The 13,750-nt window shown below is 48.1% G+C and overlaps 1 protein-coding gene across 1 annotated transcript; it reads left to right on the top strand.

The window, feature by feature from the left end:
* Positions 1 to 699: 699 nt before the first annotated feature.
* Positions 700 to 13,533, top strand: LOC135449503 (2-hydroxyacylsphingosine 1-beta-galactosyltransferase-like). The gene is made up of 6 exons (XM_064716588.1): positions 700 to 795; positions 7,106 to 7,953; positions 10,678 to 10,817; positions 10,988 to 11,064; positions 11,454 to 11,673; positions 12,596 to 13,533. Exons 2-6 carry the CDS (start codon positions 7,108 to 7,110, stop codon positions 12,909 to 12,911), a joined length of 1,599 nt encoding a protein of 532 aa, XP_064572658.1. The 5' UTR covers positions 700 to 795; positions 7,106 to 7,107; the 3' UTR covers positions 12,912 to 13,533.
* Positions 13,534 to 13,750: the final 217 nt, after the last annotated feature.

Here is a 13,750-nt window from a genome sequence, read left to right as displayed (position 1 = left end):
GCTGTCTGAAATTCCTGCACAGAGAATGTCATTAGCCTTGCTGGAGATCAGCACCTGAGTGAGCAAGTGCAACAAGCATTGGGGTGGGAAATGATTTGTGAGACTCTCAAAGTGACATGCTTGACACTCCTGGGAAAAAATGGTCCTTTCACAAGATTTTGCAGCTGCTAGACATACTTAGCCTACATCTCTGCTCTACTGCTGTCCTGGTGTAGAGGCCTGGTTTCCCTGTGCAACAGTGGTGCAGCTACAGCTGTTATTAGTGCTGGAACTGGACCAACAGGACATCCCCGTCTGGTGTGTGCTGGAACAGTGTCCCTCACATCCCGATTCCCTTGTGCACCGCCCATTCCCTTTTGCTGTCCTGACTATCGAGTTCGGCTTGCCCTCCTCTCAAGGGGGTTCTGGCCCTGGCCGTGTCCGGGCAGCGGTCACTGGAGAGATGCTCTAAGGGCGATCAGAGGCGCTGGCCGGGCCGGAGGCACAAACTGCAGCGCTGTCCCGCTGCCCGTCGAGCTGCCGGGGCGGGGCAGCGGGTGCGGCTCTCTGTGCCCACCGCGTCCTTCTCTCGCCCCGCCTTCGTGCCACAGCCCCGGGCTCGGCTCGGCTCGGCTCGGCCCGGGGCGCGGCCCGTGGGCCGGGGCTGCGCCTCCCGGCCCCACCTGCGCCCGCCGGCTTGAAAGGGGAAGGCGGGCGGGTGGCGGCCGCATCCCTCCCTTCCTCCCTCTCTTCCCTCCCACTTCCCGCACCGCCGCGCCTCTCGCTCGGGCCGCGCTCCGCCGGGACTCGCTGCAGGTGGGTGCCGGCCCCGCGGCGCAAGGGCGGGGGGCGGCCGGCCCGGAGGAGCTGCGGCCGGCGTGTCCCCCGGCGGGGCCGCTCGGCTCCGCAGCGGCGGCGCTGTCCCGCTGCCGTGCCCTGCCGGGCTGCCGTGCCCTGCCCGGGTCCTTCGCCCTGCGGCGTGCCTGCGGGGGTCGGTGGGACGCGCGGTCGGGGGCTCGGGGTGGCCGCGGGCGGGGGCTGCCAGCTGCGCTCCGGGTGAGCGCTGTAGGGCCGGGCTGGGCTGATGGCACATGAGCTCTGCCCGGCCGGGAGACGGGGACAGGGACTCGGTCCGAAGTCTCGGCTGTCAGCCTGGCCCCGGCTCTGCCCGGACGCGCGTGTGCAGCCCGGTTTGCTCCAGCGAGGCGCGAGTTCAGCATCTGCTTCAATGCACAGGACTGGAGCCTTGGCACACGGACGCGCGTTCAGAGCGCCTTTGTGTAACTTGCTTCATCTTCCTTTAGAAGATTACATCTCAGGAGTATCTTCCATCTCCTGTTCTGCCTCCTCTTCCTATGCAACCCTCTTCAACCTCTGTTTACGGCAGCTCAGCCAGGTCTCATTCCTCTGGTGGGCTCAGAGCCAAGAAGCTCTTTGGTTTGATTGTGGGTTTCTTTTACGTGAGGGCGTCAATTGTTTCATTGAAGATAAGACTCATCCCTAGCTTCTCTACTCTTGTAACTCTGTCAAATGTGATCAGACTTGTCTGTCAGGACTTTATCAGTCCCCATAGCTTTCTACACAAGATTTCACAAGCTTCTGAGGTGTTTAATAACTTTTCTTTAAATGTGCTGCTTCTCTGCAGAAAGAAGTTGAAATGACAAGGCAGTTAATGAGAAGATTCTTTTCCTTCCTCCCCATTCCTCTTGACTGCTTCCCTAAGGTTTGGTGCACCTGCATCTTCCCAGTTTTCTCTGCAGTCTGAAGAACTATTTAAATTGAGTGTCATACATTCTTCTTAAGACCAAATAACGCTCTGGCCTGTCATGTGCTCTCACTTTGAGGTCTATGGCTCACACGACTATTTGGAAATGGCCCCAAGCTGTTCTTTCTCTTTCATCCAGGGATTACAAATAATGTTCTGACTTGCTTCCACATGGCAGACCTCAGACCACTCACAAGGGGCACAGTCTCACATCAGCTGCTCTGTCTTGCAACCATGTTGTAAGTGAGAGAAAAAGGCTGTCCAGAAGAACTTGTTATTGCAGAGCACCCTGTGTCACAAACCATCTCTGTTGCTTTCACAAGACAAACAGGAAGCCTGTGAATATTGAATGGGGGAAATATCACTTACTTCCTACACAGATTTAATGTGTGATGAGGGGCTAGCTGGGGAAGCAGATGTGTGGTGTCTGACACCATCCCCCAGCTCAAGGTGTGTGTAATTTCAAATACTGTGACAAGCTGAGATCCAGATCTTTATTTCTTTTCTCAGTCGTTATGGACCAGTATTTCCTTTAGTGTCATGGTTCCCTGGCACTATTGTCTGGAAACCTCCTGCTAGCCCACAGATTCCGACCTTGCTTGTAGAACTTCCTCCATGTAACTCTAATGAGACAGGAAGGATGTTCAAAGTGGTCCAAAGTACCAAAAGTTAGGAAGTGTTTGGGGACTGCATCAATCTTTGTCCAAAAGAGATCAGCCAGACTACTTCTGGTGTTTTGTGGCAGCAGTAGCACCAATGTGGTGAAAGGTATAAATCATTCTGATGCTGACCTGATCACTGCTGTGATTGTTCCCTTTGGTCCTTCCAAAGGGATCTTGGAAGAGTGATCTTGGCTTCCTTCATTCTCTGTGCTTGCAGTGGGCTTCTATGAATATGTAAAAGGAAAAATGCTAGAAAGGTATGTTGTTTTGAGCAAACCATCTGTGCCCTATTCAGTCTGTGTGCAAACAGCATTTTAAAAGACCCTCAGGGATACAGACTGCCAGGGGATGCTTATATCTGAAGGGGTTTTTTCCTTTATCTTTGTTTTCTATACTAAAATACTAATACTAGTATTGGTATACTCTGACATTAGTATGCTATAGTGTTAATATAAATGTTTTAGTGTTACTGTAATTTACCCAGGTGATTCTAGTTAAGTCAGAGTCTGTGATAAACCAAAATCAGAGCACAGAAGCCTGGTTAAACTTCCCTATTTCCACCTGTGCTTTATTTGCTTTGTACAGTATTGTATCCTCTAGGTTTTTACTAGGAATTCCCCTGGGCAGCCCCTGCTGATAGTGTAATATCCTCCTGCAGTGACAAAGTTGCTCTTGGAGCTGCATACCTGCCTGCTTTCACAGTCTTGGCTTCCATAAATTTGCTGCAGCTAGGCTGGCTGTCATCAGCGTGATGGTAGCAGAAGATCCTGGGTTTTTTTGGATCATACCCAACAGAACAGGCAAATCTCAGTATCTTATTCCAAAAAGAGTTTAGAACATCCAGGTGAAAGTATCTTTTGCTTTTCAATTAATTCTGCTGCTTTGTTAACTCCTGAGAAGTTTGCAGTGAAAACGTTTCTTACTGTGGGCAAGAGCTGCATAGAGACCAGAATGCAGGAGGGGAAATAATTCAGTCCCATGTATACAGGCCTCCAGGTCCTGGGCAGATACTAGGTAATATAAAAAAGTGAGGGAGAGATACAAATGGCAGTCCTTGCATTTGAGCCTGTTCATAGCCCTTTCTTTGTGGGGTTCTTTGCCTTGACTGCTTGCTGTGACAGGTTTTAGTACTTCAGCCTAATAAAAGGCATCTGAATTAAATTGGAGCTGTGGCTGTTTGGTTATTTCACTTAAGTTGATTGGTGTAATTTTCCATCAATACCGAAGCCATACCCTGTCAAACATGTTAAATGGGGCAAAATCATGGGACAAATTTCAGCCTAGAAAGAGGTTTCTCAGGGGCATTTCAGAGGACTGTGCCCTCTCCACTCCTTTTCTGCTGCCTCACATTTCAGCACCAATGCATTGCTGTGGTTTTGAAAGCAATCTCCCAGCAGCTGGAGGTGGACAGTTGTGCAGGGTAGGGGGGATGCTGCTGCTTGCTGTGACAGTCTCACTTTCCCAGGTCCTGCTCCCACTGAGGTGCCTGCTCTGCCCTGAATACTGCAGTGGTGAAACTGCAGTGGTGTGGGCTTTTCCAACAGTTCCCTTGAACCCTGACTCTGGCTGCCAGTGTTAACTGTGATGTTAGGTCCATTGCTCTGTGTAGATCAGCCAGCTGGCATGGCTCTGCCAAGCACTTGTCATGAAAACAGGGAAGGGTCTATTCTCTCTTTACAAGGCTTTCCCTTGCAGTGGCAGGATTATTTTTGCAGTATTCATGTGATGTAGCCACTAGGACTTCCAGACCACAAACAAGGAGATGGTTCCGTCTACTCTGCTCTCAGGCCTAGTGTGCAATCTGTCATTTACCTTTTGTCATTTACTGGATTTTGCACCTCTGACAAGGCACAAACCATGAATTCACCTTCCCAGAGAATCACAATCCCACGTGATTGAAGATGCCTGAAAATATCTGAAGATCACCTGCCTGCAGTAGCTGAGCTCCCATAGCCAGAGAGCTGGGCTGAACTGACTGCACTGGCCACAGCAGCTGCCCACGCTGCAGAGCTCATGGAGCAGCTCTTTTGTTCAGTGTCAGTAAGAAGTAAACCAGCGAGGTGAGCAGGTGAATTTTGAGTCTTCTAAACTGGGCCATTTAGCCCTTTTATAGGTCTGGGACTCCCTTCCCCTTTGCCATCAGCCTGAGACTTCAACAATGACTAGCTGCTGAACAAGCCCTTGTTCCCTTTTTGCTGATAGTTAGCCTTTGTTTTATCCCAATAGCACTAAAATTGGATGTGTCTGGTGCATCCAGCACAGCTCTAGGGCTGAAGCTATGACCAGGGTACCTTTCTGGGCATGGACAGAGCAGAGATTATCTCTGGAGGTACTGAGCTGAAGTAGAAAAAAAGGTCTCTTCCTGCAGCCTGGCATCCTCTCACATCTTAGCAAGATTTACAGCCTCCCTTATTGCTTGGGTAGGGAGAAGAGGTTCCTGAGCCAGCACCTTTAGGGATTGCTCCTGATTTGGAAGAGATGAAACCACCAAGAGCAGTTTGCAAGTCTCACTGAGTCAGCATCTGCCCCTGACCTGAGGGCTGAGATTTGACACCTTACTTGTCATTTGGATTTTGGTAGTCCCCAGAGGGTCTTAGCTGAGCTGAGGGTCTCAGCAATGTCTGGCATGTAGGTCCATGGCAGAACACAGTCCTTGGCTGAAGATGGGTGACTATTTTTTTCTTTAAATAACTATACCTTTTACCGGGACTATTTCTTCATCTTTTTTCTTGTTGCCCAATAAGAAAACACCCTACCCCATATATAAAACCTCTTTTACTCTTCTTGGCATACTTATGTGCATGTATGACCCACTAGGTGCCCCAGGGAAAGCCTGTCTGCTTCTCTCCTTAACTCCCTGCCATCCCAGCAGAGATCACATGGCTGCCATCCTTCCCTTGCTTCCTGGAAGCAGCATGTGCTCCTGGATCTGCTGTGAATGTCATAGCCAAATGCTTTACCTTCCCTGGTGTTGGGCAGGATAAGTTCCTTTTGGGCCTCTCAAGTAATCTGAGTACCAGACCAGCTTTGTGGGCTGTAGCTCTGTTGTGACCAATGCATTGTCACAGGCCAGCCTGTTTCCTGCTGTTAGGGAGGCAGGATGCTGGGCAGATCCTTACATTCCTTGCAGAGCTTATGCTTTCTTCTTTCCAGCCCATCACTTTTGTCTGTATTCTCCTGGAGCTCTTGTTCTGTGGGTCCAGCTACCCTCTTGGTATCTGTTAGCTTTTTCTCATGTTTCTTATCACTTGTGCAGGCCCAGCCACACAGATGACCCTGGGTGGGAAGGATGGGAGTCCAAGCACTATCAGAAATTGCCTTTGAAACAAGGGAGGGTGCCAACCAGTAGCTGCTCTGTTTGTTTCTCATGCCTGTCTCCACGTGGGACAAGAAAGCACTGGAGGAAGAATAGGGCAGTTTTATTCTCCCATGTCTTTGCTTTCATGTGCTTAGTTTAGCCAGAGAGAGGCCTGCTGAGGGCAGTCTGAACACTGTATTTAGCAGAATCTTGTTCATTACTTTCTTTCCCACCTCTTAATTGATCAAGCACTATCGGCGGGGCTGTCAGAAGATCCTGTACCAAATTCCACTCTACCACATCCCTGCAGCCCCACTGGGGCTTAGCGTGTGGGGGTCATCCAAAATCTACTTCTAGTTGTTCCCATTGTAACTTCTTCCTCTTCCCACTGCTGCTTCCTAGCATGTCTGAACTGGGTTCTCAGAAAACTACTCTGCTTCTGACTATTCCCAAATAATTATCACATAGTTCTTCTCCCAAAATAATGCTAGGTGTGGGTGAGGCGCATTCGCTTCCAGTGATGTAGCAACATCCCTTACACAACAGAAATCTTGGGTGTTTCACCAAACTGCAGAAGGGATGACGGCTTTAGGAGTGTGACTAAGGGGCGTCAGTGTGCCACAGGTGTTGCATGTCATCTCTGGGATTGCTTTCTGGGTTTGCCTTCTTCTAGTGGATGAGTATCCTGGCACTCGCTTTCCTTTCCCAGCCCTTTCCCCAGAGCCTCCCATGACTGAGCCGTACTGGAGCAGCTCTCTGTCCAGACTGTAGCTGTGCTCTCTGGGATTGTGGCTCCTCTCAGTGGGTCCTGCTGTGACCTGGACTTGCTCCTGCCTTGTTTGTGCTGAGCAAAGTGCCTTGCCAGCCATGTGAGGGCCAAAGCCAGAGCACACCTCATGGCCTTTCCACCAAGCTCTGCAGGCCTCTCTGCCAACTTGCACAGACATTAAGGCTTCAGAGAGAACCAGCTGTTCTGGCTGGACAGAAATAAAAATAAAATCCAGCTGATCTGGTTCCATAGGGGTAAACAGGGACTGAGCAGCAAGTGTCCCTGCTGGTGCTGTGACCCAGCATAGCTTCTCCAGCCACTCACCCTCAGTAACTCTCTGTGAGTCAGTCTGCTAGTTTCTGAGCCTTAGGAGCACAGAGAAGAGATTTTCTGGAAAACTCCCCTGATATCTGACTTTGGTTGTTGGGGTATTTCTGTGGGATTGTTTCTGGTTTGGTTGGTTTTTTTTTCGGGCAAGGCAGAGTGGATGGGGATGGATGTTCCCCAGTGAAAGACTCCAGACTGCTCTCCTGTCCCAGCTCACAAGTCCTGGCTTGCAGCTACAATTCCAACTATTATTACTGAGTGCATGACAGAGATACTGCATTAATGGCATGTTTGTCTCCTTGCAGTGATGAAGATGATGAAGGTGCTACCATGCCCTGCTGCTGCTCTTCTCCTCGTGACTGCATTCACTGTGGAGCCATCTCACTGTGCCAAGGTGCTGATCATGCCCACCATAGTCTTTGACAGCCACTTGCGAGTCTTCATGCGGGTGGCAGAGGCACTGACTGACCGGGGCCATGACCCTGTGCTGCTGCTCCATGAAGGTCGGGATGTGGAGACCTCCCTGCCCGGCTTCCGCGTGCAGAGGTACTGGGGAACCTTCAGCACAGAGAACGCAGATGCCTGGGTGCAGGAGAAGATAAAGCGTATCTTTCAAGGGAAGATGACCTCCCTGGAGGTGTTTTCATTTTTGGAGAAGTACCTGGAAAACTGTGACCTAGTACTGGGAAATTCTACCCTTCTGCAGAAACTCCAGCTGGAGCACTTTGATCTGCTGTTGGTGGACCCCAATGAGATGTGTGGATTTATCCTGGCCCACATCCTACACATCAAATATGCTGTGATTTCCACTGGCTTCTGGTTCCCAGCAGAGATTGGTGCCACCTCCCCCATTGCCTATGTCCCTGAATTCAACTCCCTGATGACAGACAGGATGGGCTTTTTTGGTAGGACCTGGAATCTCCTAGTCTACATAATCACTCGTGTGGCTACAAAACTGGTCATCCTGCCCAAGTTTGAACGTCTCATGGAGAAGCATAGTGTGGAGCCCAAGACATCCATGTTGGACCTTGTTCATGGAACCAGTCTGTTCTTCCTCTGTAATGATGTGGTGTTGGACTTTCCCCGTCCAACCCTCCCCCATGTCATTTTCACAGGGGGGATCCTGGCTGAGCCTGCAAAGCCCCTTCCAGTGGTAAGTGCAAGAAAGCTTTGATCTATGATTGCACATCAACTAGGGAGGCTACTTAGTACAGATCTTCTCTGGGAGAACCTTGTAAAAGTTCTGAAGCCCCAAGTGTCTGGAAAGCTGTGGTGTTTTGGTGCTTGTGGGTGCATTGGTGAGACCGGGAACACTGAAGGTTGTCAGGCTGCAGGGAGGATGTAGAATTAAGTGGGCCACGCTGAAGTGGGATTTGGCCTCACTGTCCATATAAAATGGTGTGTGGAGTTTGTAAGATGGAAGTGCTGCCCCTGGGACTTGAGAATGAATAGTTTGTTTGCTCCTGTGGGAATGGGAAGAACAATTAATCTGCTTTGTTTCATCACTGATGTGTTAATCCAGAATTTCCTCCATCCTATTTCTCACAGAGCATTTCTGCCCTTGAGCTTGTAGTGTTAAGAAACCACAGGGGACAGCTGTTCTTGTTCCTTCATTAAATTGAGTGTAGAATCCCAAACTGTAGAAAACTGCAGGGTATCAACCCCTTTTTCTCAAGATTCAGTCCTGAAAATTCCTCTCAAGGCTTTCTCCAGCTTATGCCTTACTAATCCCAGGAATAAATTCAGAGGAACAAGCTCCTAAAACCTCTGGCTGAAGACAGTATTGGAAGAGAGTAGGACTTGTCTTACCGCTTTTACAAACATTGAGGGGAAATAAACCTGGATAATAAAACTTGGGCAGTCAAGATGTCCTAGTGTCCTGACTAAGGGTCTGAAAGGGAGATAAGATTTCAACTTTCAAATTATTAGAGGCCTCTCAAGATCTCTGATGGCAACTTCACTGATGCTGTGGATACCAATATTTTTCAGTTAAAAAAGAGGTGAGATCAGGTGCCTTAAAAAGAAGCTCTCCAGATGTGTCTGACTGCACATGAGCCTTGCCCATGTGGCACGGCCTGCAGGTAATGAAACGCACGTAGGGTGCTCCGAAAGCTGTGTCAGAGGGTGGCTGCCTCACAGCTCTTGCAAAACTCTGGCTTGGTCCAACCTGGCCACGTACACACCTGCCTTATAAAGAAGGGAGTTGTTTGTTAGGGCATTACTCATGTGCTTCACAGCTTCCAGAACAGATCCCAGGGCACTTAAGGAAAGAATGATGGAGATAAGTTTGGAGCCCTGCAGTAGGTGGTGGCTGTCATGCTAGCAGGAAGGCATGTCCATGTCCACATCATGGGATGCCAGCAGAAGAGAGAGCCTCTGTAGGTCTAGGTGTGCCTTAAAGAATGTTCCATTTGAAATGTAATTAAATGCTTATTTCCTCCTATTTGAAACACTATGATTTTGAATGCTTCTATTTAGGACTTGGTTAAATATAGATTTGTAGTTGAGAGAACGTGAGAACATTTGGTGGTCAACCATGCTTCCCTGGCAGCTTCAATGCTGTTTCTGAAAGATAAATGTTATGGCCCAATTATAATGGATAACATAGTCATCTGGTTTAGGAGTCATTATACTTTTATTTAGAAAAGGAAAACCAGCACTTTCTCTTCTGTAGTAGTTTCAGTGGTTGTACTGCTCAAAGGATGTAAAACTCAAAAGAATGGAGAAGCTAAAATATCTCTATTGTAAACTTCTTGATTCTTGTTTTAGCGCACTCTAAGCATTTCTGAAAAGGCAGGCATGAGTCTCTGAAGCATATAACAAAAGAGAAGTATCCCCAGAGAATAACACTAAGATGTGCTCTGTAACTCTTTTGTACTCTGATCCCCTAACTTTTAAAATACAATTAATATTCTGTATTAATCACTTTAGTTTTCTCTTTTAATAACATTTTTTTAAAATTCATTTTCTCCTGCATATTTATTTTAGGAAGTATATATATTCAAAGATAGATTTTTATTAAACTTCCCTAAAATGCTCCTGACTGAGATACATGGGAGACTTGAAGAAGGACATAATTCATCCCAGCCTGGCATAAGAGGGAATAGTCCATGTTTGCTTCACAGTAGCTGTGGTTGCTGATGTCTTCTCCCTACTACCTTCTGGCTTTGGTTAAAAAAAGTACAGACTCTGTTCTAGATACAGACCTGTTTATGTAGCATTACAGGTAACCTCTAAATGAAGGACAAATGACTATGAGTTTTACTGGATCTGTAGCTACCTTTCTGTCCAGTGATCAAAAACTAAATCTGCTGTCTGCAAGTAGCTATCAAGGATGGTTAGAAGTCTCCTGTCAATATGGCAAGACTTTCTGCCCCCTCCAGAAGACTTTGACATTGGAGAGTTGTAGGAACTTTCCAGGAAGAAGTTGTTCCTGACTGTGTGATGTTTTGTCTCTTGTATCAGCTTACATCTAGAGATCCTGACAGGCCTTCTGTCTTAGTGGTAATGGGAAAATAGCCTCCCTTTTTTTGCTCCATTTTCTCTCTCTCTCCTAGCTATTCCTATGTGGTACCTCTGTTTCCAGGACCTTTCTTGTCAAAGACTAATTGTGTTACCTCCAGCAGGAGATAATGCCATTGGTCACCTCCCTGCAGACTCCCAAGACCAGGTGGTGCTCAAGTAATTTCTGCCTGTCTGGGTGCAAAAACCACAGTGGTTTTAGAGTTCGTTGCCTGGTGAAAACCGTGTAGCTTTGTGCTCTGGGTGGATTTGGCTTCATCTTCTCTGTGGACAGTTTCTACTGCCTCTGTCAGAGGGAAGAGTGGGAAGGGCCCTTCTGGAAGAATACTTCAAGGTAGCTGTGTTTTGCCCACAGGGTCTGCGTCTCTGGGTGGAAGCAGCAGAGGCAGGTGTCGTTGTTGTCTCCTTTGGCATCGGGATCCGAGCTCTTCCAAGCGATTTGGTGGAGAAGATGGCTGGTGCATTTGCTCGCCTCCCGCAAAGGGTGGTGTGGAGGTGAAAAGGGAATGGGATTCATTTTCACTTGAGTTGGATGGAAAACAATGTTGAGGGGTGATTCATTTCAAATCACAGAGTTTGCTTTCTGTTTCTTGATCTGATTGAATTTACTCTTGTTGTCTGTGTTTCTCTTCTCCTTTTTTCCCTTGCTCTGTCTCCTCCCACAGATATTTTGGTCAGAAGCCAAGAAACCTGGGTGAGAATACGCTGATGATGGGGTGGCTGCCCCAGAATGACCTGCTAGGTAAGGCTGGGTTCTGTGTATGTGTGTGCCACTAGCAACACCCCTGGAGTTTAGCCCAAACCACAGCAAAGGTACATAAGGATAGCAGCACCTGTGTGGATCTAAGTCTGTTGCTTCTTGTGTGTCTGATCTGTACAAAACATGTTCCTCACCTAACACCTGCTTGAAGCTGCTTGGCTCCTATCTCCCTTCTCCTCCAGGCTCTACTCAGCAATTCTGGGCTGCAAAAACCAGATGTATTCCCAAAGGAATCCTCTCTGCTTAACATCCTCTCTGCTTAGCATGCCTGTCTTTCCCTGAACATACATCAACATTGTGTGTTAAGGAACCCCTGGTAGCCCTGTTGCAACGTGGAAGGCACTGATTTGCTACTCTTCCTTTACCTGCAGGCCATCCCAATGTGAAAGCCTTTGTCAGCCACTGTGGGATGAATGGTATATTTGAGGCAATTTATCACGGTGTGCCAGTGGTGGGATTTCCTTTCTATGGGGACCAGTTTGACATCATGACCAGAGTGCAGGCAAAGGGCATGGGTATCCTCATGGACTGGAGCAGACTAAAAGAAGAGGATCTTTACCAGGCTGTCATCACTGTCATCTCTGACCCCAGGTGAGGCATCTGGAAGCATCAAGCTCCTCCTTGGTGCAGACAGTGTGTAGGGACCAGTGTGTCTTTGTGTTGACCCCTACACCACCTATGATGGCTTCTGTACCAAGCACAGTGTCAAGCATTGCTCAGCTGACCAGATGTATCAGTGCCTCAAAATCCTTAGATGCAGCACAGGAGGAGATACTCCAGCATTTGCTTCTAAGGAGTGTGATCTAGTCCTGTCTGGCTGTAATGTTCTTAGAAAGTTTTCTGAGCTACTGGGGAACAGACCTCTTAATGCCACCCTGTCATCAGGGAGGGTGAGATCACAGCCTCCCATTGGGACCTCCCTGAACTTGTCCAAAAAGCTTTCTGTAGAAACAGAGAGGGAACTGCAGGTAATGCTCCATCTGCTCCTTCTGTCAGTCATATACTCTGCTTTTTCCTAGAACTGAAGCAGGAACAGAAAAGTGACAAAGGGCTCCTGTTTTCTAATGGGACATGTGCAACTGCTGATTTTTGAAATGCTCTCTGAGAGCTTGATTTTGAAAGTATTTTGTATTTCTTACCTATTAAGAGGTGTTGCAGTTTGGTATCTAGAAGGGTTTGGCCACTCATCAAGTGTATAGCTTTTGCTTGATGCTGGGTGAGGTCTTGGGGTGTAAACTCCCCTCAGAAAGTGTCATACACATGAGCTCACTGAACAGGTACTTGCAAGCCAAACTGTCAGTGTTATAAACAAAACACAAAGAAAAATCCACTCTGGTTTGTGCCTTCATAACTGGCCAGTGCCATCAGAGTGGGTTTCAGAAGAAGAATGGGAGAAACTTGCCCCTCTCCCAAGGTATTATTTGGGACTTCAAAGCATCACTGGATGTGTCAGGCCACTTCTCAGTTTGAAGTTTCTATTGAAAGGTAAATGTCCTGTCATCTTCCCTTGCAGCTACAGAAAAGCAGCCCAGCACATCTCAGCCCTGCACCTGGACAGACCGATGCATGCTCTCAACAGGACAGTGTACTGGCTGGAGTACGTCCTTCGGCACGATGGGGCGCCCTTCCTTCGCCCGGCTGTCTACGACCTTTCCTTGTATGAGTACTTCTGCCTGGACATATTGGCTCTTCTCTTGCTGTGTCTGGCTGCTATTGGATTTGCTCTCTACAAATCTGTGCTGTGGTGCAGGAGGAAAGGGGCCAGCCCTGCGTATCAGAATGGCAATTGCATGAAAGGCCACTTCACAGATGAGAAAAAACTACAGTAGTGGCCGGTGTGTTCCAGGGCATATCCCATCACTGTGAAATGAACTGCTGCTGTGCCAAGAAATGTATGGCATGCAGGCATGGAGAGAGGTGAAAGATCTGCAGGTCTGGATGAGAAGAGAGTGGGGAGGGAGGAGTATTGCAAAGGCCTGTGTCTACACCTCTGTGTACAGCACCTGTGGGCGGGGGGGTGAATTCAGGCGTGGGTGGGAGCACTTGGCCAGGATGCTGGGAATGGGGCATGGGTAGGTAGACTTCCAGGGAGGAGTGCAGGTTGTTCCCTTTGTATTGCACGTTGGTTTAGATGCTGGAGTTGCTCTTCTGGCTTTTTGGATCATGGAGGCTCTGGAGGCAGGAACAGCATTTCATATGCAGCAGACACCATTTCTCCTCTGCCTTGTTACTAAGAGCCTCAGTAGTCAGGATACCTTTATGTGCAGATGAGAACTGAAGCAGAGGTGTGGACAAGGAAGGGCACTGAAAGTATCATCTACAAGAGAGAAAAACTGGTCTAAGTTCTGTGGATAAATATTGTTCTTCCAACTTCAGTCAACACTCTGCAATCCCGTTTATGTTTGAGCTAAATTATTATTTTTTAAAATAAACTTATATTCTTTCTCCTCTATGGCAGTTCTCTGGTCTTGGTTTAATGTGAATCTGTGATTCTCATAACAGGAAGTTGTTCAAGCAAGATGGAAGTGCTTTGTCCTTCTCATTACTGCTGCTATAGTCTCCACATACCTCCATCAGCAATGTTTTAGCCTTTCTGCAGGCTTTCATGTAGTGCCTTCTCTCCTGTCTTCATGTGGCACACACCCATTCCCATAGCACCTCCAAACCT

Source organism: Zonotrichia leucophrys, chromosome 6 (assembly GCF_028769735.1).
Source record: "Zonotrichia leucophrys gambelii isolate GWCS_2022_RI chromosome 6, RI_Zleu_2.0, whole genome shotgun sequence".
Classification (NCBI taxonomy): Eukaryota; Metazoa; Chordata; class Aves; order Passeriformes; family Passerellidae; genus Zonotrichia; species Zonotrichia leucophrys.
This window is presented reverse-complemented; position numbering and strand designations above follow the sequence as displayed.

Excerpts from the sequence above, each read along its gene's own strand:
- LOC135449503 (XM_064716588.1), top strand. The coding sequence starts at position 7,108 with ATGAAGATGATGAAGGTGCTACCATGCCCTGCTGCTGCTCTTCTCCTC. Across the intron at positions 10,818-10,987 it reads CCGCAAAGGGTGGTGTGGAG|ATATTTTGGTCAGAAGCCAA; the intron begins GTGAAAAGGGAA and ends CTCCTCCCACAG. Across the intron at positions 11,674-12,595 it reads ACTGTCATCTCTGACCCCAG|CTACAGAAAAGCAGCCCAGC; the intron begins GTGAGGCATCTG and ends CTTCCCTTGCAG.